The sequence below is a fragment of the Pogona vitticeps genome, chromosome 2 (genome assembly GCF_051106095.1).
Source record: "Pogona vitticeps strain Pit_001003342236 chromosome 2, PviZW2.1, whole genome shotgun sequence".
In the NCBI taxonomy this organism is placed as follows: domain Eukaryota; kingdom Metazoa; phylum Chordata; class Lepidosauria; order Squamata; family Agamidae; genus Pogona; species Pogona vitticeps.
In genome coordinates, this window is record NC_135784.1 from 178,280,923 (window position 1) to 178,305,320 (window position 24,398).

The 24,398-nt window shown below is 48.0% G+C and overlaps 1 protein-coding gene across 5 annotated transcripts in view; it reads left to right on the forward strand.

The window, feature by feature from the left end:
• Window positions 1-24,398, forward strand: part of BCAP31 (B cell receptor associated protein 31) — a 47,825-nt gene that overhangs the window by 12,486 nt on the left and 10,941 nt on the right. For all 5 annotated transcript variants that reach the window (XM_072991424.2, XM_072991425.2, XM_078386551.1 and 2 more), the window contains exons 4-6: window positions 4,338-4,485; window positions 11,904-12,039; window positions 23,208-23,334. In XM_072991424.2, coding sequence (XP_072847525.1) covers window positions 4,338-4,485; window positions 11,904-12,039; window positions 23,208-23,334 — 411 coding nt within the window. The remainder of the gene's footprint in view (window positions 1-4,337; window positions 4,486-11,903; window positions 12,040-23,207; window positions 23,335-24,398) is intronic.

Sequence of the window (24,398 nt, forward strand, 5' to 3'; positions counted from 1 at the left end):
ATCGATAATTGGTAAGATATGCAGATGACACCATCATACTAGCAGAAAGTAGCAATGACTTGAAATGACTTTTAGTGTTGTTAGCCGCCTAGAGTGGTCCTGACACGACCAGATAGGCGGGATATAAAATAAATAAATAAATAAATAAATAATAAGTGACAGAAGAAAGTGCCAAAACAAGATTGCAGTTGAATGTTAAGAAGACAATAATAGTGACTACGGAGGAACTACGGAACCTTAGCATTGATAATGAAGAAATTGAAATACAGTGGTTGGAGATTTTGTATACCTTGGTTCAAACATCAACCCGAAGGGAGACTTGCAGCCAAGAAATCAGAAGAAGGCTGAGACTTGGACGGCCAACAATGAAGGAATTAGAAAAGATCACTGGAGACTAAAAGCAATATCATTCACACTATTATGTTCCCAATTACTATACAGCGGGGCCTCGATTTACGAACGTCCCTACCTACGAAATTTTGGTTCCACTTGTGGCTGGAGCTTCCAGTTAGGAATAGAAAAAGGTGGGGAATTCAAACCATTGGTGGCAAAGAGGCTGCTTCTTAGCCCCAACGGTTAGGAAAAGGGAGGCTCAGCCTCCTGGGCTTCCAGCACCGCTCGGACCTCTGCGCCGGGTGCCGGCTTCCTGGGCATCCAAACCCCGCAGGGACAGGAGGCAGAGGGCAGCGGGGACAGGAGGCAGAGGGCAGTGGAGGGGGTTTGGATGCCCGGGAACCTGGCACCGGGACGGCTTTCGGCTTCCTGGGCTTCCAAAGCTGCACCTGCTGCCCTCTGCCTCCTGTCCCCGTGGGGTGGGTAAAGTCTGTGGCCTAATGGTGCGCCTTGATTCTCTCCTGTTCCTAGAGTCTTGTCTGGCAGTGGTGGCCAAGGGTCCCTTTGCACAGCTCTGCTCTAATGCCAGTTCCAGCTTCCCTGAATGGACCAGATTTAGCAACAGTAATCTGGGCCTCTATTTACATCACGGCTTGCCTCCCGCTGTGGCCTTTGTCCCTGTCTTTGAAGGGGCACTGGATGCTTTGTTTGCTGCAATGCTCAGCATGTGGACCACTACCTGTTCATGATATTGAGGTCCTATGACCTTGATATTGAAAGATCAGAATCGATTGCCAGCAGCTTACGAGGCCCACTTCAAGGGGCTGGTTTTAACCTTGAAAGCCCTAAATGACTTGAGGCCTCACTCTCAAAAGAACCACCTGTCTCATTATGAACCCATCCAGATGTTAAGATCTTTAGAAGAGGTCCTTTTGAGAATGTCCACTGCACCCACGTGAGGAAAGGGGTTTCCTGGCTTGTCTTCCAGACGGTGCGATGCGCTCCTCTCAGAGCTGTGTCGTGTTTCCGCTCTTGCTTCCATTAGGAAGGGTGCAAAGATGCATCTTTTGTAATGGGATTTTAATAATGTCTAACTTATTGTGTTTAGAGACTTATTGATATTACCACTGTTATGGTCTTGCTTTATTTGGTTTTAAAGATTTTTATGGTTGACTCTATTTTTTACTGTTTCTATTACTATGCGCCTCCTTATGCACCATCCTAAGAGCAGAAAGGCATGTATCAATGTAAGATGCCTGAGGAAGTGGACTTGTCCGTGACAGCTCACATTGAAATATAGCAGTTACTTTTTAAGTTGCTGTGACATTTGTTTTCATCTTAATTTTTTACTTTGTTTTGGCTTGATAAATGGATAATAGTTACCATGGCTAATTCAGCGCCGGGTAGTCAAGCTTTTCTGGCCCTTAGGGTGCCTTTTGGACCTCAGACACGCTGTTTGCGTCTGGGGCCACAACTCAAATACCATACCGCCTTATTACTCTCAGCGTGGGCGCTCCTTCAGCCTCGCCTTCACAAGCCCACACAGCAGTCTAGGGCAGGGATGGCGAACCTACAGCACGCATGTCACAGCTGGCACGCGGAGCCTTCTCTGTGGGCACTCGAGCCATAAATCTCCATTGAGAAATACTTACCCAGATAATCCCGGATTTCGGGAAGAAGTCTTGGGAAGGGAGGGAGAGCCAAGACGGCGGATGCCATGCCTCCACCCCCGGACACCAGGTATGGAAAGACCTGGTTCCTGCCACCTGCACCTTTAAGGATTGCGGCCGGAGGCAGAGCGGAGAGTGTCCCAGGCAGGCGCTGGAGGTTGTGGGGCTCCAGTGGGACTCTTTGGGATGGTCGTGGTTGGTCTTGTGTTGCAGTTCGGGCACTGGGGCTCAAAAAGGTTCGTCGTCGCTGGTCTAGGACTGGAGGTGTTACATAATAATCAAGTAAAATGTTCTTCTGAAATTGCGTGCAACCATGAAAAATGACCGAGGAAATAGCCTCATTTAATGTCTATAACTGATTTTCATGGGCTTAATTCTCCTAAAGGTCGAGAGCCGTCCACCCGTCCTTTAAATGTCAGCTGAGTGAACTGGACGGATTTCTTTCTGGGGGGGGGGTAGAAGATCTTGGACTTGGGCACAGCCAGTGAAAATGGCCTATTTGTAATGGCAGCCGGCCTGGCCTCTGAGAGGCATGACCCCTGAGGGGATGTTTCCTGTGCCAATCTTAGCTCGTGAGCTCAGTGGTGAGTCTGGGAGAAAAAGCGCTCTAAGCCTCCTGGATCTAGGCCACCAAAGGCTTTAAAGATTAGAGTCTCCAGCACCACTAATTATTGGACCTTTAAAGAAGCTGGCAAAGCTTGTACAGTGAGGTGCTAGAGGCAAGCTCCCGATAGGAGCCGCGTTGTTGCTACAACCTGGACTAGGGACAGATTGCTTGTGTGGTGCTGCCTCCTTCGGCCAGCTGTGGCAGGAACTGAAGAAGGTGGCGAAGCACATTGTGGCTAGAAAGCTTCCTCATTTCCCATCAGCTGAACAGGCTTCACATGTCCTGATTTGGTCAGTTGGCGTGGACAAGAGGCTCTGTCTTGCAGAAGGATTTCCATATGTCCGTTTCCTTTGCTCACCACCAGTGCACTCTGTTTTTGCAGCTGCCCTGACCTAGGCTGACTCTCCAGGTCTTCTAAGAGGAGCAGGCGGTTCTTGGAGTTGGTCTGGGTCATCAGTCTGCCTCACTTTCCCTTGCGTACAGCGCTGGAAATAATCGGTCAGACAGCGATTGCCCTCATCTGTCGTACTTCCTCCTTTGTGTGGAGGCCCAGGGTTGGGAGCGGTGGCCATCTCTGTGTTTCTGCCCTACCTGTTCTATCAGCCCTAGGCACTGGGGAGGGTTTACGGGAGCTGCGATCCAGAAACACCTGGAGAGGTGGCGCGTTCCATCCTCAAAACCTCTTGAAGGGCCAGCCATTCCATAGTACACAGAAAGCAGGTTGGCTGCAACTATTTACAGCTTCGAAGTCTGATGTCCCGGAAACTGCAGAGAATGCCTTTTCCCTGGTTGTGTCCCTCTAGCGGATTAGGTAGAGGGGCCTGCCCCATTCACGGTTGATGTGTTTTAGAGTGGATAGGCTGTTACGCCTTTTCCTACATTCCTACGGCTTAGTGACTGTTGTTTGCTTGGCGGCAAGGTAGGTTGGAAAACTTCAGGAGGGCAGGAATAAAAGAACGCAGGTGTTCCATCCATTGGAACCAAGAGGGCTTCTTTCTTTAGGTCAAGCCCGTAAAGAGAAAGGAGTGATTATTTGGCCACGTTGGGGCAATGGCTTAGGCATCAGGGGTGCCTGGTGTTCAGTTGTAGTGTGTGATGCTTGTGGGATGCTTGTTTGCAGTGCAGTTGTGTTGTGTCCTGAACTGGAGGAGGACATCCCTTGAGGTAGGTACAGAAACCCCAAGAAAATGTAGGATATGAGTTTTTAGAACAGCAGAAATGTATTAGCTAGATATTGTTACTACGTTGTTGTTTTTTTAAGGCAGTCTCAAAAAAAATTCTTCGTGCCCTTTGTATTTTAAAGTACTGTAACTTGCTCTTTATTTTTAATTTTAAATTGCAAATTGGTTGTTGTTGGTATTCGTGAAAAGGGGATGGGATGCTAGTAATGGAGAGGTAAGGGACACATGAAGATTTCTTAGAACATGAAAAAAAAAAAAAAGAGATGTCGTGCCGAAATGTTCTTGAACAACTGCTTGGAGGGTTTTGGCGGCCATAACATTTGGCATCTGTTTGTTCTCCTTGTTGCTATTGTGGTGCGGCTGATTGATGGCCGGTCTTACTACACAGGAGATTTTTTAAAAAGCCACTAAAGCCCAGCTTCATACCAATGGGCGGGATTGGGGACCAGATCTTCAGAAATGGGTTTGACCTTCTGAAATTGAAACTGGGCTTTTCGGACCAGTTCAGGATGTGCCGAGCATTTACTGCTTCTCTCTCTCTTGTAGATGCCATTCGTGAGATCCGGAAGTACGACGATGTGACGGAGAAAGTGAACCTCCAGAACAACCCTGGGGCTGTGGAACATTTTCATATGAAGCTTTTCCGAGCTCAGAGGAACCTCTATATCGCTGGCTTCTCCTTATTGATGGCCTTGTGAGTACTGACAGGGGTGGGGAAGGGGGAGCTGGTACCAGGTGGAGATAGAGGGGATGTATTGGACATGTGCCTTGGGGAAAACACAGTGGTGCCCCGCATGATGACGATAATCCGTTCCATTAAAATCGCTGTAAAGCGAAATCGTCATCATGCGAAAGTAAAAAACCTATTGAAAACCAGTTAATGCGTTCCAATGGGGGAAATACCTGCTCGTTTTGTGAAGATTGCCCATAGAAAACCGACGATCAGCTGTTCTAATTCGCTGTAATGTGAAGCTTCTGTCCGGAAAACACCCATTTTGCAAAGGGAAGCCATTTTACAAAGCCGGGAAAATCGTCGTCAAGCGAAAAATCAGTTCCTGAAGCACGGACTAAATCGACGTAAAGTGAAAAAAACCCATAGAAACATTGTTTTGCGATCGCTATAGCGTCAAGTGGGGTCATTGTCAAGCAGGGCATCACTGCATTTCCTAGTGTCAGTTCAAGCCAGTTTGCATCATCCACCGAAAGCCTTGCTATACTAAGGCCAAAGAACCACCTGGTGTCTTCCAACTGCATCGTACTGTAGGCATCCTCATTTGCAGCCAGCCCATCAGTTGCGGAAGCTGGACAAAGCGTTTGCTTAAGGGGCCTTTGATATGCTTTGGCAGATAGCACAGGAGATTTTTCCAGGGAGTGTCTGGCCCTCCAAGGAAGGAGCTCTCTCTGGTTGGGAGCAGTATTAAAGTCTATGAGGTAGGGATGGTTTGGGTTTCTAGATATTTTGGACTGCAATTCCCCCAAGTTCTGGTTTTCCATCCTCTATTCTGATTAAGCTTGAGCATGATCCTGTAATGCCATCTACTGGTTCTGTTGCATCTGTGTAATGCCTGCAGAGACAGAAAAAGCTCAATGTTAAATCTTAAGCAGCGGTTTAGCTACTTTGCATGCCCAGTCTGACCCAACTTTTTGCTGAGAAACGGCAACCTCTGTTTGTACTGCCCTGGAAAAGTTCATTTGATGGATATATCATAAATCAATAAAATTGTAATTGGAAAGGAAAATTTAATTCTCTTAAACACATAGACTGTGCTGACAGAACATGTTTGCCAAATGTTCTCTATTCATCTTGGGGAAGTGACAAGCAACTGTGTAAGGTTGTGATGTTTTTCCAGTTGTTGTGAGTCTTATTTAGCAACCTTTCCCACTCCTGAGACCGTACCAGCCATATTACCTATATGACTCCAACCATATCTTTGCAGCCGTAAGGATCGGCTATCTTTTTTTTAAGGTGCAGCTGCAGTTTTCAATGTAGTGTTAGTCTCTGCTCAAACCCACGTTTCGAAGCCACCAGAGGACTCTCAGGCATGATCTAATTCAGCACATCCCAACTTTGAGTCCCCAGATGTTCTTGAACTACAGCTCCCAGAAATCCTGGCCAACAAAGGTAGCGATGAGGGCTTCTGGGAATTTTCATCCAAGAACATCTGGGGGCCCAAGTTTGGGAACCATTCGTCTAGGTCATTAATTTGGCTCACGTCATGGGAAGATGAGGTGCAGTGGATCTGGCAAAGGAATGCATGAACTGAGTATATGTTATAGAACTTGCTTCTGGATATCTGCAACAGGCTCTGTGCCAGCCAAGTAATATAAAAACCTTTCCCCAAAGGCAGAACTTTTAAAAACAATTGCTGTATTTTTTAGTCTCATTTTTTCTTCCTTTTCTGGCTGCTGTGGTTACTAGCATGATGAGAGCTGCAGCTTCTCCTTGATAGGTTTTGTTTGCTCTGTTTGGAATTGTCTTCAGGCTGTATGTGTGGTGTTCTGTTTAACTAAAAGCATATGGTGCAAGGAAACTCCTGTTGCACCAAAAGCCTTGCCTTAAAGATCAACAGATGAGGTGGCTCACCTTCTGAACCTGTTCGCTCTGGTAGCTTCGTAGGAAAGCCACTGAGACAAGACAGAATAGCTAAAAAAGGTGTGCAGACTTTAGTGATCTCTAGTGCGCTTCAGAAGGCAAGCAATTGGAAAAGGCATGTTTGGAACCAAGATGGGGGTTGGGGATCCTGGTGTGATGCTGTCAAGATGTCCGCAAGAGGCTTGATCTTGAGTTTCAGTGGAGAAGGAAGAAGCTGCAGATGCTCAAAGGAGGCCCTAGCACAGGAGCGAGCAATGCGGTCCATGAGCTACACGTGACCTCAGTTCTTTTTTTCTTCTTTTAATTTTTCTGATTAAATAATCAGATTCTAATAACAATATCCCTGATTAGATCAGCTCATTCAGAATATATATCTAGAAGTGTGTGTACGCAGACATATATTTTGCTATGGAATGAGTACACAGAATTATAGCCAGGAAGATGAGGAACTGCAGTAAACTATTTAAGCCAAAACCTTCAGGAAAATGAATAAAAAGTGGTACCATCTGGGAAAAGGCTGCAGTTACAAGGAGGGGAAAACCTCGAGTGTTGCTCTTATGCTGTCTCCTTTGTCCTCAGAAGGCACTTCCCTATCCCTGAAGATAACAAGTCCACTGTTGACACTTTTCTGGCGCTGCTGTAGCAAAAGCCACCCACAGCTGACCATTTTTTTCATTTCTCATCAGGACCTGCGCTTTCTGTGCCTCGTGCTTGCAGCTATATCTGTATGTCCAGAACACTCCCAGAAATGGGGGTCTTCTTGTACTTTGCTCAGAGGCAGAATGTTGTACTTCAAGGGATAGCGGCCCTTTTCTTGCGGTTGAATTTCTGTGGCAAAATCGGCAGTGTCACCGTTCAGGAGTCTGAGAAATGGGATCTGTGTGTGCAACTCACCTTGGCTATAACAAATGATCTGCTGGCTTTGCCTTCCTCTTGGAGGGACCTTTAGGAATGCTGGGGGCAGAGAGGCAGAAAAGTTTGAGTCTCCATTTTTGAAAATACAAAAACTCTGAATGAGGTGGCTGCAGGGGCAGACTGGATTGGGAAGCTATGCTACATGTGGCCACAAGGTGGCAGACTAGCTGCATCTTTTCTCCTTTGTGGAAAGGGAGGGGGAAAAATATAAACTATGACTCCCAGAATTCTCTAGCCAATTTGGTCAGTTACATTATTTGGACTACAGTTTCCAGAATTGCCCAAGCACCCATTGGCAGCAGCCATGCTGCCTTGGGAATTCTGTTCATCTAGTCTAAACAAGCTGAAATTTACGAGCTCTGAAAGAGGTTCACTCCCTAATTCCCATGGGAAGAGGGATGAGCAGAGGTCACTTTCTTCAAGGCCAGGGGGCTGCCCTTTGCAGTGAAGCAGTGACATCTCAGGAGCATGTGCAGAATGCTTGTCCTGGCCAACAGTCATACCAGCCGGTGCATGCGGGTTGCTGAGCATGGAGATTCCAGGTGAGTTGTGCTCTGCCTTTGTATCTTCCCGAACACGTCGGGGAGCTGTGGAGCTACGTTAAGTTCTTGTACAAACAACCTCGTAGCTGCAGATATCCGGCAGCAAACGGTCATGGTTCTCTGCAGTAGAAGAGTGTGTTCGTGTTTAGGGTGGAGGGTCTCCTTCCCTTCCCACAAGGGGCAAGTGGGCTCTGGGTCTTCCCTGACACCCCCCCCCCCAAGCTGTGCTGTTTTTTTCAGCATCATCAAATGCTACCTGATCTGTTGAGCCTCAAACAGGGTAATAGCAGCAACTACCAAAACCGCTGGGGGAGGGCTCCGTTACAGTAAAAAAAAAAACCCACATGTTAGTTGCTGTGGATACTACTGAAATTTGACAGCGTAAATGGTGGTTTTGAGTAATGGGACCAATAAGGAAAAGTGCTTCCCTTTCTTCCTGAGAGGGGGAGGGATCCTGTTGGCTACCCATTCTGCTGTCCACAGTCCAGCTGAGCTGGGGAACTGTGTCCCCCCCAATCTGGCCCTGGGAGCCAGCACCAGGACCGTGCCCTCCACTCCCTGGGGGCTGCCTGTCCAGCTTTTTTGGTTTAATGAGCAGCTGTTCTTGGCTGGAGGGAACAGCTGGTGAAGGGAGCTAGCAGCCCATGGTTGGTGCCAGAGATGAGAAGGACATCTGCAAGATGGTGTAGCTGGGGGGTGGGGGGGGGAAGAGGGTTCGGCCATAGCTTCCATCTCTGAACTGTGGGTCTCTCTCCCGAAGAGGCAAGGTGTGGTTCATTAACACGGGAGGCAGTGCCAGAGTTCTGTAGATGTTCTGTAGTACAAGCCCTGAGTAAATGATCACCCTGATATCCAACACTGAGCAGCAAACTCAGGACAAAATTTTGGCTTGAGTGAAGACTACGGCATTAGCCCTTTTTTGGAGGGTGAAAGAGCCCGGTAGGATTCTCCAGTGTATTATGTCCGTTTGCCAGTTGTGGGTAGTGACATTAGACCACTGCTAGATTTTGGCATGAATTTTTTTTGGGGGGGGAGATGGGGTAGGGCTTACAGTTAACACCGCCGTAGGATGTTCTCCTCTTGTTTTGAGAACAGCCCTTGAGGGCACTGTTTCTTCATTCTGTATTTCCCCTGGCTGCAAGGATGGTGGCTGCTTTTATCTAGAACAGCTTTTGGGAGATGCTTCTCAAGCTGGCTGGGAATTTGCTGGATCTTGATGTTGTAGCCCAAACCAGAGACTTTTAGAACCTGTGCTTCTTGTGATAACACACAACATCACAGACATTGGGGGGGGGGAGCCATTCTCTCCCCCGCCCCAGTTCTTTGAGAAAAGCTTTTCTAAAACCAGAGTGGAGCTGTTTGGGCAGAGAGAAAGCTACAGAGCCTTTTGACTTCAGTTTAGCTTGGCTGCGATTTAGCTGCTCCGCTCCCACTGGGGGAGACATAGCAAACATTTTTCTGTGCTTCATCAGCTGGGACTGCAAGGATTTCAGAGAAAGGTGCTCTAAGGGCCACGTTCCCTTATCCTGGTGCCTCCTTCGGCCAACACCTGGGTCAGTGCCTCCAGGCCTGGCCAGGGCAGGGAGTGGTTCTCTTGTGGGGTTGGCCTCAGGCTGACTCTAGGAGGGATATCTTTGCCGGTGTCCTGCTGCTACCTTGTCACAATAGGTCTCTTCTGGGGACTCCTGGAGCTGTCAGCTTTTCCCTGAGGGAATCCAGAAGGCAATTGGGGAAGAGGGTTGTGTAAATCCTGTTGCGTGGCAGTGATGCACAGGTCTATTGGCACATGATGCCTTTCTGCTCTCTCTATTTTGAAATACCGCGTTTCCCCAAAAATAAGCCCTACCCTGAAATAAGCCCTACCCTGAAAATAAGCCGTAGTATGATTTTTGAAGATGATTGTAATATAAGCCCTACCCCCCAAATAAGCTCTAGTTAAGTGAAACCCGGCCCTCCACCAGGGACTCACTGGGATCCTCCAAGCCTTCAAGGGAGACTTAACACTTCTTCCTCTCCTCTCCCACTTCCCTTGCTCGCTCGCTCGCAGAGGGGCTGGGCGGCCAGAGAAGGAGGAGCTTGGCACCTCCTGGATCTTGCTCCTAAGTTCCCAATGGCTGTTGGGGCTTGTGCCTCTGCTTTGTGACGCTCCCCTCCCTCAGCGTGTGTCCAGGCGAGGCTAACAAAACACAAGGTTGGAGGAGGGACATGATTTTGGCACTCTGGTCCCTGCCAGCCAGCCAGCCCCCCCCCCCCCCGTCCTGCCTTTATTTTCCCCCTCCCCTTTTTTCTTCTACCATAAGCCTTTTAATTCTCCACATGTTTGGCTCCCTTTTCGGTGCCACCGGCAAGGCCACTGCCGTGTTGAAGCCGCCGCCACCCTCTCTTCCACTGGGCTCGCCAGCTTCGGGACCCCGCCACCCTCCACACCAATGCGGCCCCCTCCGCTGCTGCTGCTGTTTCCCACAAAACAAACCCCCCAGCGCCCGCCAACCCCCCAACGCGAGCCTCAGCCCAGGCACCACCACTGGAGGAACCCCAGCCACCTCCGTGGCGCCTCCTGGCAGCGGCGCCAGCTCTGGAGGCACACCCCCCCCCCCCGGAGGAAGTGGCACCAGGTACATTTAAAGAAGGGCAAGGAGAAAAGGAATAAATTAATAAGTAAAATAAATGATGGTATTTGAATAAATGTAGATTGTTGTGCTTGAAGAAAAAAATAAAACATCCTCCCAAAATAAGCCCTAATGTGGTGTTTTGAGCAAAAATTAATATAAGACCCTGTCTTGTTTTCGGGGAAACATGGTATTTGATCTCTTGCAGCTGGAAACATCAGCTCTCTCAGAAGACAGAGGGGGATAGATGATACCAGTCTCAGTTATATGGATGCCTTCCCCCTCCCCTGAAAGCAATCTTTGTTCAGTTGTAAACATAATCTCTGAGTGGTGCCAAGGCGTGAAATAATGGGTTTATTTATCAGAAGTGTTATGTATGTAAAACTGAAGGAGTGGTATAATAATAGGGGGAAAGATGGGGTGGCGCTTAGAAATGTTACTTCTTCAGACTACAACTCCCAGCATCCTCTAGCCAGTGGTCATGTTGGCTGGGGGATTCTGGAAGTGGTAGTCCAATCCCCCCACTCCCCAAGATCTGGAATCTGGTGGGAGATAAAAGAAGCCATTTGGTTCCTTTGGAATCGCCTCTTAAGACATTTCTGAAGCTGGGCAGGTAACTGGGTGGTCCTGGTCTCCTCTTGTCACCAGAAGGACAAAGAGGGAAGGGATCCGCCTAGCCCTTCCAATGGAGGCCATGGGAGCAGCCAAAGAAAAGCTCCCACCAAATATGCCTAAGAGGGGCGGACCCAAGCTGTCTAGGGCTTAATAGTCACCACCTACGCTTTGTATTGGGCCCAAAGAGTAGACAGGAGCCAATGAAGTGGTTGGCACAAAGGGAGTGATACACATATCCCAGATAGCTTGGGTTTTCTCCCATAGGGCCAGGCCCCATGGTGGTTTCCACACTTTTCAAAGCAGAAGGTGGCCCTGGAAGAGGGCAGCTCTGAAGCCTCCTCCTTTTGAGGGCTCCCCCGCCCAGAATTCTGCCAGGGGTGTTTTGGATGAATTCTGCAGTGGGAGTCCTAAAAACATGAAAGGGCTCGTCCCTACCTAGTGTCTTGCTCTCCTCTTCTCCATTTTAAATCACAGCTTTGAGAGGTAGGTCAGGGTGGGAGAATGCGACTGTGATCCAGGACGTTTCATGACAGCGTGAGGCACTGGAAACCTAGATTGCCCAGTCCTCAGTCCGTCCTTCTGGATACTGTACCGAGGGTGGGTCCCACTTATTCCATACAGACAGTCTAAACCTCTGTTGAAGGATTTCATTCTTTCCTGCTGCCCAGAAGCCTTCCGTATCTTCATGACCATTGCATAATTTTTTGCTCTTTTTCGTTGTGGGCAAAGATGCTGAAGAAAAGGCATCTTGACGTGATTACTGGTGTGTCTTGCCAGGTGTGTTTAATTCAAGTCTGAAAGCCCTCGTGGTAACCAGCTTCTGTGTCTCTCCTTGCAGCCTGTTGAGACGCCTGATCACTCTCATCTCCCAGCATGCCACTGTCTTGGCCTCGAATGAAGCCTTCAAGAAACAGGCGGAAGGGGCCAGCGATGCAGCCAGGAAATACATGGAGGAGAATGACAAACTGAAGAAGGTAGGGTGCCAAGGGACAAGAGGGCTGCTCTCTGAGCTTCTGTTCTGGTGACACTGCTGAGGGTGGCTGGGAAGTTCCACGGGCTGTGTAAACCCCAGAGACAGCCTCTCTCACCTGCAGCCCTCGTCAGCCCCTGCTACTTTTGCCAGAGGTGAAGGATTGCAGGGTTTGGCAGTCCAGAACTCCAAAAGGGCACCAGGTTGGGAAAAGCTACTTGAACACAGCAATAGTTTGTCTTGCAGGGAAGAGGGTAAATGGATCTTACAGGTAACCCTCCCTTTCTACATTACGTTGTGACAAACGAGCAGTTTTGTTCCAACCTGTCAATACTCAGGCAATCTATAAACGTGGGCTTTGTGACGCTTGATCGTGTTCATAACCTAATATTATCTCACTACATACATGTCTCTATCTTAAGCATGAAGTGTGTCCAGTGGGTTAAGTCAGTCGTGATGAAGTTGTTGCACATGAAGATGGCTTACAATTATAATTCTCAGCCTGCAGAAACTCAGGTCCTCTAGATGTGGGACTAGAGCTCCCATTGTTCCTGACCACTGACACTGCTTGCTGGGGCTGATGGGAGTTGGGAACCCAAGAGAACTTGGTGGTCTACAGCTTCTTCCCCCCCCTTGGTCTGTTCTGGCTTGGCCACACAGAAGCGGAATTAAAAATCACTGCAAGATAATCTCCTGTACTAATTTTTAGATAGGAAAGCTTGAGATGCAGAAATGTGGCCTTGTGCTAAAATATATAGCACAAATGCAGACCAAGTAACATACTCACAGAGTTACCCATTGTGGTTTAGTGGATAGAGTGATGGACTAGGACTCGGGAGACCTGGGTTCGAATCCTCACTGAGGTGGTGCATCTGGTAAAACCACTCCTTAAATATCTAACACTTCTCTTGATAGCACTATAAGGGGCACTGTTAGTTGGTTCTGACTTAATAACTGCTAATATGGAACACATAGGCTCACAAGACTCTTAAGTCAAGTCTACCTTGCATGTTGAAATCCACTGCCAGTGGGAAAGCCCTGACAGCCTAGCAATGTAAGGAGAAAACTGGTAAAAAGGAAACCAGTTCCTATACTATAAGTGAAAGGTGCTAGGCAGGAAGCCTTGCCAAGCAGTTCTCCTGATTAATTAATTTACATCCAGTGCTGGCCCTGTTTATGTGGATGGTTTGTCTCAAGAGGACTGGAATCAGGTCCTTTGTTGTTGTTGGTTTTAAGTGGGATCTCAAACTGGGATGGGAGTTAAAGTGAGAACAGAGGACTCAGGAAGAGAAGGGAGCCAAAGGATGAGTTGTTGAGTTAATATCAAGTTAATAGCCATAGAGAACAAACAACTGTCCACTTGCATTAATCCTAATAATTGTTGTAAGATAGGCAAGTGACACTGATTCTGCGTTTGTATGGAAGTAAATTCTGTTTATGTCGACGTTATGGCTGAGAGTTGTATGTTACAGGCAGCTCGCTCAAATGTTGATGTCCAGTCTGATCTCCAGTTGGTAGAGGAAACGTAGTGTTAGAGAATTGGTCTTCTAAATATGGTTTTCTTCCAGAATGACAAATGCAAGCTGAGATTCTTGATCATCGGTTTCAGAAGCAGATTCTTTTGACCATCTGCTGATCTTGCAGTTCTTCTGGGAACGTGCATTTTGGAAGGTCAAGGCAGAGCCCAGAGAGCTACCCAAGATGAACCAGAATGGCTTACACCCACCAGCGTCCTTGGCGTTTTTTACATGGGTTTGGTGGAGTCTCCTGATTTCCAAGGCTCCTTGGGTTTCCAGATTGGCTTGGGGCACTCTGGAAGGGAGGCTCGCGGCTATTGAGGAAGGGCAGATGCAAACCTCCCTGTAGACCGGGAGTTGGCCCAGTTCTGTCCTTCTTCTTCTGAGGTTTTGGAGGACTGATTTATGGGTACTTTTTTATTGCTCGGTGTTGTAATCCTGTAAGGGTAAACACTTTTCTGTCACTCTATCTGCCCAGACCCCTTTTATGGTTGTAACCTTGCCAGTGGGTTAATCACCACATTTTCTGGGAATATGTGATGGGTGATTTGACCCACCTAGATTGCTGTGCTAGCAAATGCCAATCATGTGTGGCTGTGGCTGGCATTGCTGCCTGTGCTCTCATTAGTCTTCTGCTGGCAAGACACTTACTACCATGTCAAAAAAACATAAGCTGTCCATCCAAAAGGGTGAAAAATAATGTTTTCTCCAAAGACTGAGTTGTTGAGACACATGTACTACTTTGAATTGAACTCTGAAGAATGCCTCCCTTTTTTTAACACACAAAGTTTTTCTAAATTATTTTTGAGAGGAAAAAAGACTAATATGCAGAACATTGGGGGGGGGGGCTGTGCACCAATTCAGAGTATTTCCCTTGCAGGTGCCTTATGAGCGTTTTGGTCTGCAGTTCCCTGATCGTATCCGGTGTTGCTCAGAAGTAGTAATAGGAAACAACTGGAGGGTACCAAGTTGGGGAAGGTTTTTTTTTACTATAGTGATAGGTGCTGTGTCCTCCCCCAGTTGGATTTCAGCTCTGCTTGAATCACTAGGGATGGGATTTTTCATTTTATTTTTTTGGACTTCAGTTCCCGGAATTCAATGAAAATTCTCCCAGGTGACCAAAAACAGACATTCACAGAGTAACTGGACCTCTGTTACCATTATTAGTGTTTGAAGCAAAAGGAAACTGGCCCAGTGGCTGCTAGAGGTGGCGAGGCTCCATGGGAGTTGCAAGGGCTTGTGGGACTGGTAGTCTCACTTGCAGCTAGGCTCTAAAGAGGGAACCTCTCAACGGTTCGTCCAAGGTATCGGCGCTAGCTCCTTGCCCAAGCTGAAAACTTGTTCTTCTGGACCAGCAGCTCTTTGCAACTAAAGGTGGTCTCTTTATTGTAGAACTAAGAAACATGGACCTCTTTAAGATGTTTTTGACTTCCAGGGGCCCGGATGGTTAGCAGGACCTGCAGTTAAAAGGGTTAGTATTCCAAAACATTGGAATAGCCACACATTTCCCCATGCCAGTTTTAATGGCTTTTTTGCAGTTGTTGCTTTGTGATTTTTGCAAGCTTCTGAACTTCAGAGAGCTCTAAATGTGAGTCTACCAGCAACAGTGGCAATCTCTTCTCATAGAAGATAAAATTGGTGTGCTGAGTTTTCCTGTCTCCTTTACCAAGAAATGAAATAGTACCAAACTGAGGATTTTGCCTGTAGTGGGTTTATTTTAAGATGATTGTTCTACAAAGGGAGCATGGAATCCTAAACTTACCCATATCCCACCTTGCTCTGGGAAATTATTTCTGAAGAGTTTTTGTAGCCCCGACCTCTGAAAATCTTGTTCCTCTGAGCAGCGCCTACCTAACCAGTTATCTTGAAGCAGTGATGAAGCATAGGCTTGTTACATGTTCTGCCCACCCCAGAAGGAAAGAGAGATTCTCGGAATTCTGAATGAGCTACCCTTCTCTTGTCATGGCAACAGCAGAATTATGGAAAATACATTGTTCTGCTGATACAAGTCATGTTGGCATTTCTCTGTGTGTAGGAATTTCTGGGAATCTGCCGCATACGGGATCTCTAGTGCATCATGCAGTAGCAGTTGTGCGTCTTTAAATGGGCATCCGAGAAGGATATTGCCCACATGCCAGGGCTGAAGCTTTGAAGTCAGAGTTTAGGAAGGGCTGTATGGTCTGGATCCAGCGCTCTCGTCTTTTCTCCACTGTCACGCTTTGTGTACTTCATCTGCTTCCAGTGTTCTTTATGTACCAGCCTCACCTTTTCTCTTTCATAACCGAAAAAAACACCCCCAGAACATGGGGCTTGGAACTTCCTGACGTAAAGGAAGCCAAGAATGTAAGCAGTGTGCTATTGCATAATTTCTGTTAACAGAAGAACAGAGTATGTGTGCGTAAATTAGATGGGCTTCTCTGTCCTCTGCGATCTGGCACCTTTTAAAAAAAAAACTGTTATATGGGATCAACCTCAAGGGGGCAGCCGAGCCCCAGTCTTGAACATGGCAAGAATTTTTATGGAGTCAAGTTAATTAATACGGTCATGTTAGCAAGATAGCCTTGACCCATTGAATTGCAGAGGTGGTTGAACATCAGCTTTGATGTTTTTGAAACAGTTGGCCATAAATCTGATGCAAAGGTCTTAAAAGGGTGAAAATTGCTCCGGGATTATGATGATTGTTATGGTGTCCTTCTGATAATGTTGTTATCTTCTCAAAATACTTTTCTATCATGGGCATTTTTCCTTCTCTTTTCTCTGGGGCTCTGAAGAGGACTGGTTATCAATTATTTCTGTTCTGCTTTTCTAAGATGTTCGAGGCAGTAGAAGATACGGTTCTTCTCTCCCCTCTTTTTTGTTTTGCTTTGTTTTGCCTTTCCAGTTGCAATTCTGTGATCTAGATTGAGTGAAGGAGTGGGTACCTCTTGGGATGGTCACTCGGCAGTCCAAGTGAGGATTTGAACCCAGGTCTCCTGAGGCCTGGTCCAGTCCACCACTTTGACTGGAGGAGAGAAGGAGATGTAACGAACTCCCCGCCCCCTTGTTTGCAAAGACTTGCTTGGGTAGGCTCTACATGGCAGAGTTGACACAACACCCTCCCAAACTGGCAGGAAATGACATCACTTTGCTCTGTTTCATCTCTGCTTGCCCTTGCAGTTTATGCACTGCTAGGATCACAAGCATGCAGTAACTTCCCAGGGATTGCATGACTTGGAGCCATGAGAACTAGTTTTGCCTGCTTTCTCGGTCTGCCTGTAACAATATTTCATGTGTTGAGTAGGAAGGGCTGAGGGGGCTGGGAACTGCTTCTGGAGGCAGAACGTGATGTTATTGTGTTCCCCCCCCCAGCTCCTCGGTGTGCGTCTCCTTGTGGCTAATGCTGCCTGGTACTTTATACCAGATCAGTGATTAGGAGAGCTGGGTAGAGGGCAGAGAGTTTCCCCAAACAATCTCTCTCAAGGCTGGGAGGAAAGTGTCGTGCAAACAGAGGAGCCAGCATGCAGCCTGAGTCGCTTGCTCCTGGCCTTTTAGACCTGTGCTGCAGGACATAGTGGTGTGCTGTGAGTGGACATAGCCGGCTCCCTCAGGCAAGTGATGGGCCTTGGACTTCTATTTTAAGACACAATCTTTTCCTTCTGCCACTGGCATGAATGTGCGATGATTCAACCCAAGCCTTAGTTCCAAGTGACAGTTTGTAGTCGTTCTAGAGCAGGGGCCTCAGACTCAATTTACCTGGGGGTCGCTGGAGGCAGAGTCTGGGTGAGGCTGGGCCGCATCAGATTTTCTGCCAAGCGGAGCAAGAGCCCGAGGAAGCTGCCCAGGAGTTTCCTTATCCCGGGTGGAGCTCCGAGGAGGAGGAGGGGCACGCAAGCCCTCATTGCCGGCCACAACACCCTCCAGCTCCTCCACTAATACCACCACCAACAGCAGCAAGACAAAGAAGCGGAGAAGGGAGGGAACGCTGGTGACTGCCTAGCTGGGGGGGGGGAGGAGGGCACGACATAAAATTTAAAAAACCCTCACAGAATCGCCTTGCCAAAGGAGAAAAGCCCCCATCGGTACCCATGAAATTAAATAGAACAGGGTGGCCACCCCCACAGGTGTGCGCAGGTGCACACACGCACACATGCACACACACAAACGCACACATGGAGGTCCGGCAACCTTCCTCTGAGGGCCCCCCTCAAAAAAAGTCACACTCAGCAGCAGCAGCTACCCCCACCACGACAGAGGAGCAAACTTTGCGAGGCAAGCCCAGGCGGCTGAAGCACGAGGAGGAGGAAGCACCGCTGGGCGCTGAGGCGGCTGCTGGCTGGGCTGGTGCTGGGGGTGCCGAGAGAGAAAGAGAGCCAGAGAGCCGCTTCCCTGGAAGAGGTGGTGGTGGCAGCTGCTGTTGGCAGTGCTGTTGGAGGCGCTCTTTGAGGACAGGCTGGGAGCGAGCTCTGTTCTCAGGCATTGCTCGGCGGCAGCTCAGGTGCTCAGGGAAAAAGGGCTGGCAGCGCGCCTCCCTCGCCGACTCTCCCCCAAGACAGCACCTCTTGCACCCTCCATCCAGAACTGCAGCCGGCAGACAGGTGGGCTGGCTGGCAGGCTGCAGTTCCGGATGGAGGCTGCAAGAGGTGCTCTGTTGGGAGAGAGCCAGCGAGCGAGGCGAGGCTTTTTTTTGACTCTTGACAGCAGAGGGGCAGGCAAGGCGAGGGCCACAAACTATTGTCCGGCGAGCCGCAAATGGCCCCTGGGCCACATGTTTGAGACCCCTGTTCTAGAGGCTTCTCTATCGCCAGACTTATCTATCTCATGCTATCATGCCTTGTGGGGGAAAAAAACATTTCTACAGAAGCCAGAACTTCTCTCCCCCCCCTTTTCCCTTTTAAAGCAGTGGTTCCCAACCTGAGGTCCTCTGATTCTCTTGTATTACAGCTCCCCAAAATCCCACTCAGCACAGGTAGTGATTGAAGGCTTTTGGGAGTTTTAATCTAAGAACATCTTGGGGGACCCAAAGCTGGGGAATCCCTGTTTTCAAGGGCTCCTCATCCTTTATTATTTATTTATATATTTAAAAGATTTTTTTTTTAGCTGTGCCATTACAGTGGTCTCAGTGTTGTACAACAATATTAAAATCTTAAAAACATTAAAACCATTAAAAACAGGCAATATTATAATAATATCCTATATTAAAAACAATCATTAAAACATTAACATTAATAAATCCTGCTGCTCATATGGGCAGCTAAAGAATACTATTTGATTAAAATCCTGGCTAAACAGAAAAGTTTTTGCCTGATGCCAAAAAGCCAAAAGTGTTGGAGCCAAGCGGATCTCTATAGGGAGGGCGTTCCAAAGTTGGGGGGGGGGCAACAGCCGAGAAGGCCCTATTTTGACATGCTGTCCCCCCCACCTCTTTTGGGGATGGGACGGGCAGGCTCATATGAAGAAGGCGGTCCTCTTTAGGTAATCAGGTCCTAAGCTGTTTAGGGCTTTATATCTCAAAGTAAGCACTTTGAATTGGGTCTGAGTAGCAATTGACAACCAGTGTAAAATTTTCAGAACCAGCGTGATATGACTCTGTGCGGCGGCATCACTTACCAGCCACGCAGCCTGGTTCTGTGCCAGTTGCAGTCACCAGACTGTCTTCAAAGGCTGTCCCACATATAGTGCATTGCAGTAGTCCAATCTGGTTGTTACCAGTGCATGTGTGACTGTTGCCAAGCTCTGCTCATCCAGGTAAGGGCAAAGTTGATATATTCTCCGCAGCTGAAAGAAGGCACCCTTAGATACCGAGTCCACCGGGGCTTCCAAGGTCACACCGGGGTCAAGGAGCACCCCCAGGCTGCGGGCCCTGTCCTTTAGGCGGAGTGCAACCCCGTCTAAGGCAGGGAAATGGCCCTTTAGCCTATCTGGCGGAGCATGTACCAGCAGCACTTCCGACTTGTCTGGATTGAGCCTCAGTTTATTGATCCTCATCCAGTCCATCATCGAGTCCAGGCACAAGTTCAAAATGGCGACTGCCACACCTGGATTGATAGAGAATGAGAGGTAGAGCTGGGTGTCATCAGCATATCGCTGACTCCTCAGCCCAAATCTCCTAACGAACTTCCCCAGTGGTTTCATGTAGATATTGAATAGCATGGGGGACAGTGTAGCGCCCTGAGGAACCCCATGACACAACCGCCATGGATCAGAGCTACTGTCCCCTCAGCATCACCTTCTGGACTTGATCAGCCATGTAGGAGCAGAACCATCGTAAAACGGTGCCCCCCATCCCAGCCGATCTCTCCAGAAGGACACCATGGTCGATCCTTTGAGGACTCAATCGCTCTACTTTCCAGAATGTTTGCCTCTCTACAGAGAAGCTTCTCTGCTACTCTTGAACCACTTGAGCTGGAGAATGTATGATGGGTTTCTTCAGCAAAAGATTGCTAGAGACATTCGTGCGACGTATCTTCTGAATGTTGGCCCTCTTGAGACAGAGCGTAAGGTCTTGGAAAGGATGTGTGAAAACAGTCAGAGGTTGCCAGAGCGGACCCTTTCTGAAAACCTGTTGCAGGTTCTTGAGGCTGGCTTGATTGGTGAGACATCTTGTGTGCTAGGCACTTCTAGAGTTTCTGTATCTAATTCCTTGGAATAATACAGGATTATCTATATCCGTTCATGTGTGGCGAATACATTTCATCCAAGCAACTAGGCAGGAAGGTTTAACCAGAAGAGCCCATGTGTTTCTTTTTGTCTCTTTTCTGGGCGATGAATTGCTGGATATGTGTTGATGATCAGGCTAGTAAGCCTCTGAGATCTGGTGACCTAAAGCTCCTTTTTGTTTCCCTGGCAGTCTTGAGTACGTTAGCCTTGGCCACCATATCGGTTTTTGTGCTTTCTTCTCCACATTTCATGCCATCTTTGCCTGAGGGGAGAGTTCTGTAGAACTCAAAAGTTTTTTTATTGGTGGTGGTGCAATAAAATCAAATAAAAATATTGCTTACCTCAGAACTGTACTTCTGTCGGTGGGTCACATGGCTGTTTTATTGGATAGTTTTAAAGGGGGAGTAGGCTGCTTTGTGGAGGATAAGGTTTTTGTTGCCGGCTGGTTGTGAGAGCTGGATGCTACATCTAGTATCTGAGGTAGTCTGCTTCTCTGAATTGGAGTAACTTGGGAAAGCAACGAGAGTAGCCTTGTTCATTTTCTTGTGGATTTTCCCTGGACATCTACGTAACCGTGGTGGGAAGCAGGGTTCTGAGTGAAGTAGGCCTTTGATCTGCTCCCACAGGACTTTTCCTGTGTTCCAAAAAATGCACAAATAACACACGCACATAGCTAACTTCTGCTTCTCCTTATAAAATTGCAGAATATAATTGATGATCTTTTTAAAGATAGCTATTTGAAAGCATTTTTTTTAAATCAATGCTCATTGCAACATCTGTGGAAAAATATTTTTTTTTAAACAACGCGTGTGGAGGCAGTATAGCTGTTGGGTGAAATATACAGTCATGTAACTGTTTACAGCTTACTTTTGAATCACAAAGGAGGAGAAATAAAAGGCTGCTGGAACAGGAGGCGAAAAAGGATATAAGCTGCCGTCACTGGCACAATGTGTCACAGGCATGTGCGTTCCTCTCCTTTGAAGACCTTGTGCAGCATATTTCTATACATAGCATCACTAATGTTAGCCTGTCTTTCTTGTACCTGTCACATCCGTGGTCTTGGCTGCTGCTCATATAAGATGAACGATCATCAGCAAACTCTTTCCTGCTTTCTGGATGCAAGCGTGGTGCAAAGTCTGTCCTGCCCCTCCCTCTTTGCTGCATGATGTGTTTCTCTTTTCTGCCCATAGTGAACTTTCTTTACTTCACATAACAAACCTCCTCCTCTTCTGTCCCAGGGTTATCTTGTTATCTGGAAGTAATATCCCATTTCATAAATTAAGTGCACATTTGGCAGCACCACTAAAGTTGGGAGAACACGCCTCTCGGTTACAGGTAGAGAGGTCTTCGTGGGTGATAGAGTAATATAGCTTGGTGTGGAATCAGGTTTCCTCAGTAAGAAGCCATGGAGCAGCAAAGCAAAAGCAAAGTGTGCTGCATATATAATGCCCTAAAGCACTCTCTGGATGGTTTTACAGTTTTAAATATACAGACTACACATGCCCCCACCTCCCAGCAAGCTGAGTATTTAGTTTATCATACTCAGAAAGATGGAAGACTGAGTCAAGCTTGAACCAGCTCATACCTGAGGCCATAAGGATCAAACTTGAACAGAGTGCAGTTTTGACCAATGTACTACAAGGCAGAACCTTGAAGGCTTACATTTCTGCGTATTGTATACAGTGCCGTAGCTCAGGGTGGGCTGAGAAGTGGTGGAGCCATGGCTTTTAGCATTCCTCGCCATTAGCTACACCAGCTAAGGCAGATGGGAGTTACAGTCCAGCATCTGAAAAGCCATATTTTTCTCAACCTGTGAGAGGTGTGACGAAGACTTTTCAGAACAGAGAAGCATTTCTGATGCATGAAACTTAACTTTATTCTGAGTTCTTGGGCAGGAAGGTCCCCGGTTCAGATCTCTTTCCATCTGTCGGGTCCCTGGCTGGCTTTTGCTGGGCAAGCCCCTCTCTCGCCAGTCACACCCTCCAAAGGCGTTGATGCCTGCCCACTTCGATTAGCTTTGGTTGCCTGGCAACAAACACAATCCTCAAAATGTAGGGTTTTGTGGAAGCACCAAAATTTGAGGCTCCTCGGGTAGTTTGGACTACAGGTCCCATCAGCCTTAGCTAACATGGCCGATGGTAAAGGATCATGAGAACGGAGATCCAGAATATTTGGCAAAGAATGACTAGGGCCAGTGGTCTAATCCTTGACCTTGGTTTTGACTTCCAAGGGGTTAGTTCCCTGCTCCAGCTTATCTGTGTGTGTGTGTGCACGCGTCCTTGCACAGACACAGTATCTGTAGTTGAGGTGCTGTTTTCTTCGAAGCCTGGTGTAGCTTCAGCATGACTCCTGCCCCCCTTTAGCAGCCCCAAAGATAGAAGGAAAACTCTGGGCTTGGTGTCCTCATCCCAGGGGTGGTGGCATATTTGCCAGGGCAAGCATGCTGAGGGGAATAAGACCCCGAGGATCATGTTTGACCTCTTCCTCTACAGGGCATTGGGAAGGACTCCTGAGCGACGGTCTCTGAAACACGTTGAAAACTTTAGCACAAGAAGTGGCAAGTTTTAGAAACCTAGGGCCCAAGAAATTTATTGGAGGGGGGAAACGATGACACTTTTCCCCCAAGGGCACTGGTGGGTTGGGGTTCAAAACCGTAGGTTGTTGCCTCACATGTGGAATGCACGGTCCCCACCTCTGCCCTAGTGCTTCGAGTCTTGCCAGCTGGAGTCAGGACTTGCGGGCTCATCCAAGACGGGCTGTACAATGCCCTGAGGTCTACAATGTCTGACATCCCTTCCTTCATACAGGGATGGAGGGAGGGTGCCTGCTGGGGCAAAAGTTGGCCTGGAGCCGAGATGCTGCTGTCATTGGAGGCTTGAAGGTCCTAACCGTCTCTCTGAATGAAGAGAGAGATATATGCTTCTGGCTTTGGAGGGCCTTACAGCTGCTGCTGCCGCCTCATCTTTTGGTTTGCTCACTTCCTGTGTGTCTTGTCTCCCCTCTTTCCCCAATGTAACAGGAGCTGAAGCTGGCCGGAGTGGAGGTTGCGGATCTGGACACCAAAGGCGCTGGGGCTGAAGAGGAGAACAAAGCCCTGCAGGCTGAAGTGAAAAAGCTGAAGGAGGAATTGACCTCTACAAAGAGAGGTGAGAATCCGGGAGATAAAGGGAGGCAATTAATTAGGGGTTCTCTGATTGTACATTGGGTGCCACTTTCCAACAGAGATTGAGAGAGACAGAGAGAGAGACAGTAAATAGAGCAGGTTGTGCCCGGCTTCCTCAAATTATCCACAGCTGGCTCCTCAGGGCTGGAAGCTGGCAAAAGGATGATGCAGGATCTATTTATATCCCTCAGAGTGGTGCATCCATGTGCTTTCCTCGTGTACTATCTACAAAGCCCCCCCTCCACCCCCTACCCTTTGCCTGAAATAATTCACTTGGCATGGGGCTTTGGGGAATAAATAGACTGGCGTTGAAGCTTCTGTTTGTAAACACTTTGGTTTGTCTCTCTGGTCATGAGGTTGGAGCTTCCCGTTGTTCAAACGCTGCCCTGGCTTCAGAAATTAATCATCCTGATTATTGAAGAGGCTGGGATGATGAGCCTGTTTCTTGATCTGTTCTCTCTCAACTAAGTGTGTGTGTGGGGGGGTTGCTCTTGATTTTTTTCAGAGTACGCACATGGGAAGTGCAGACTTGAAATGCTGGGGATGCTCTTCGGTTTAACACTTGAAACAATATTATTCTGCACAACTCAGACTTTATTGGAAACAGCATGGAAAATCTCCTTTACCCCGTTTTGTTTGCTGAAAGAAAGCACATGTGGGTGTAACTTTTCTGCTTCATGTGGATCCCAGAGGCGCCCCTGTTGTGAGGGGAGTGGGAGAGGATGATCTTGAGCCAGGGAGTACGATTGGTGGAGAAAACTCTTGTGCCTAAGCAAATGGATGGTGCGCCAGAACACAGAAGGGGAAGTGCTTCATCTTTTTTATGGCATGGGCCAGACCAGGCATAGGGAACGGTGGTGCTCTGGTACCCGCTGGGCTTCCCCTCCTTTGGGTACAGACAACATGGCTCTCGGTCAGAAATCATGAGTGTTGTCGTACCTCTGCAACATCTAGAGCAACAGGGTCCTCTGAACTGTTTTTGGATTCTGGCCCCTGCCAGCATGGCCAGTGGTGTGGTCTGCTGGGAGTCACTGTTCATCAGCACGA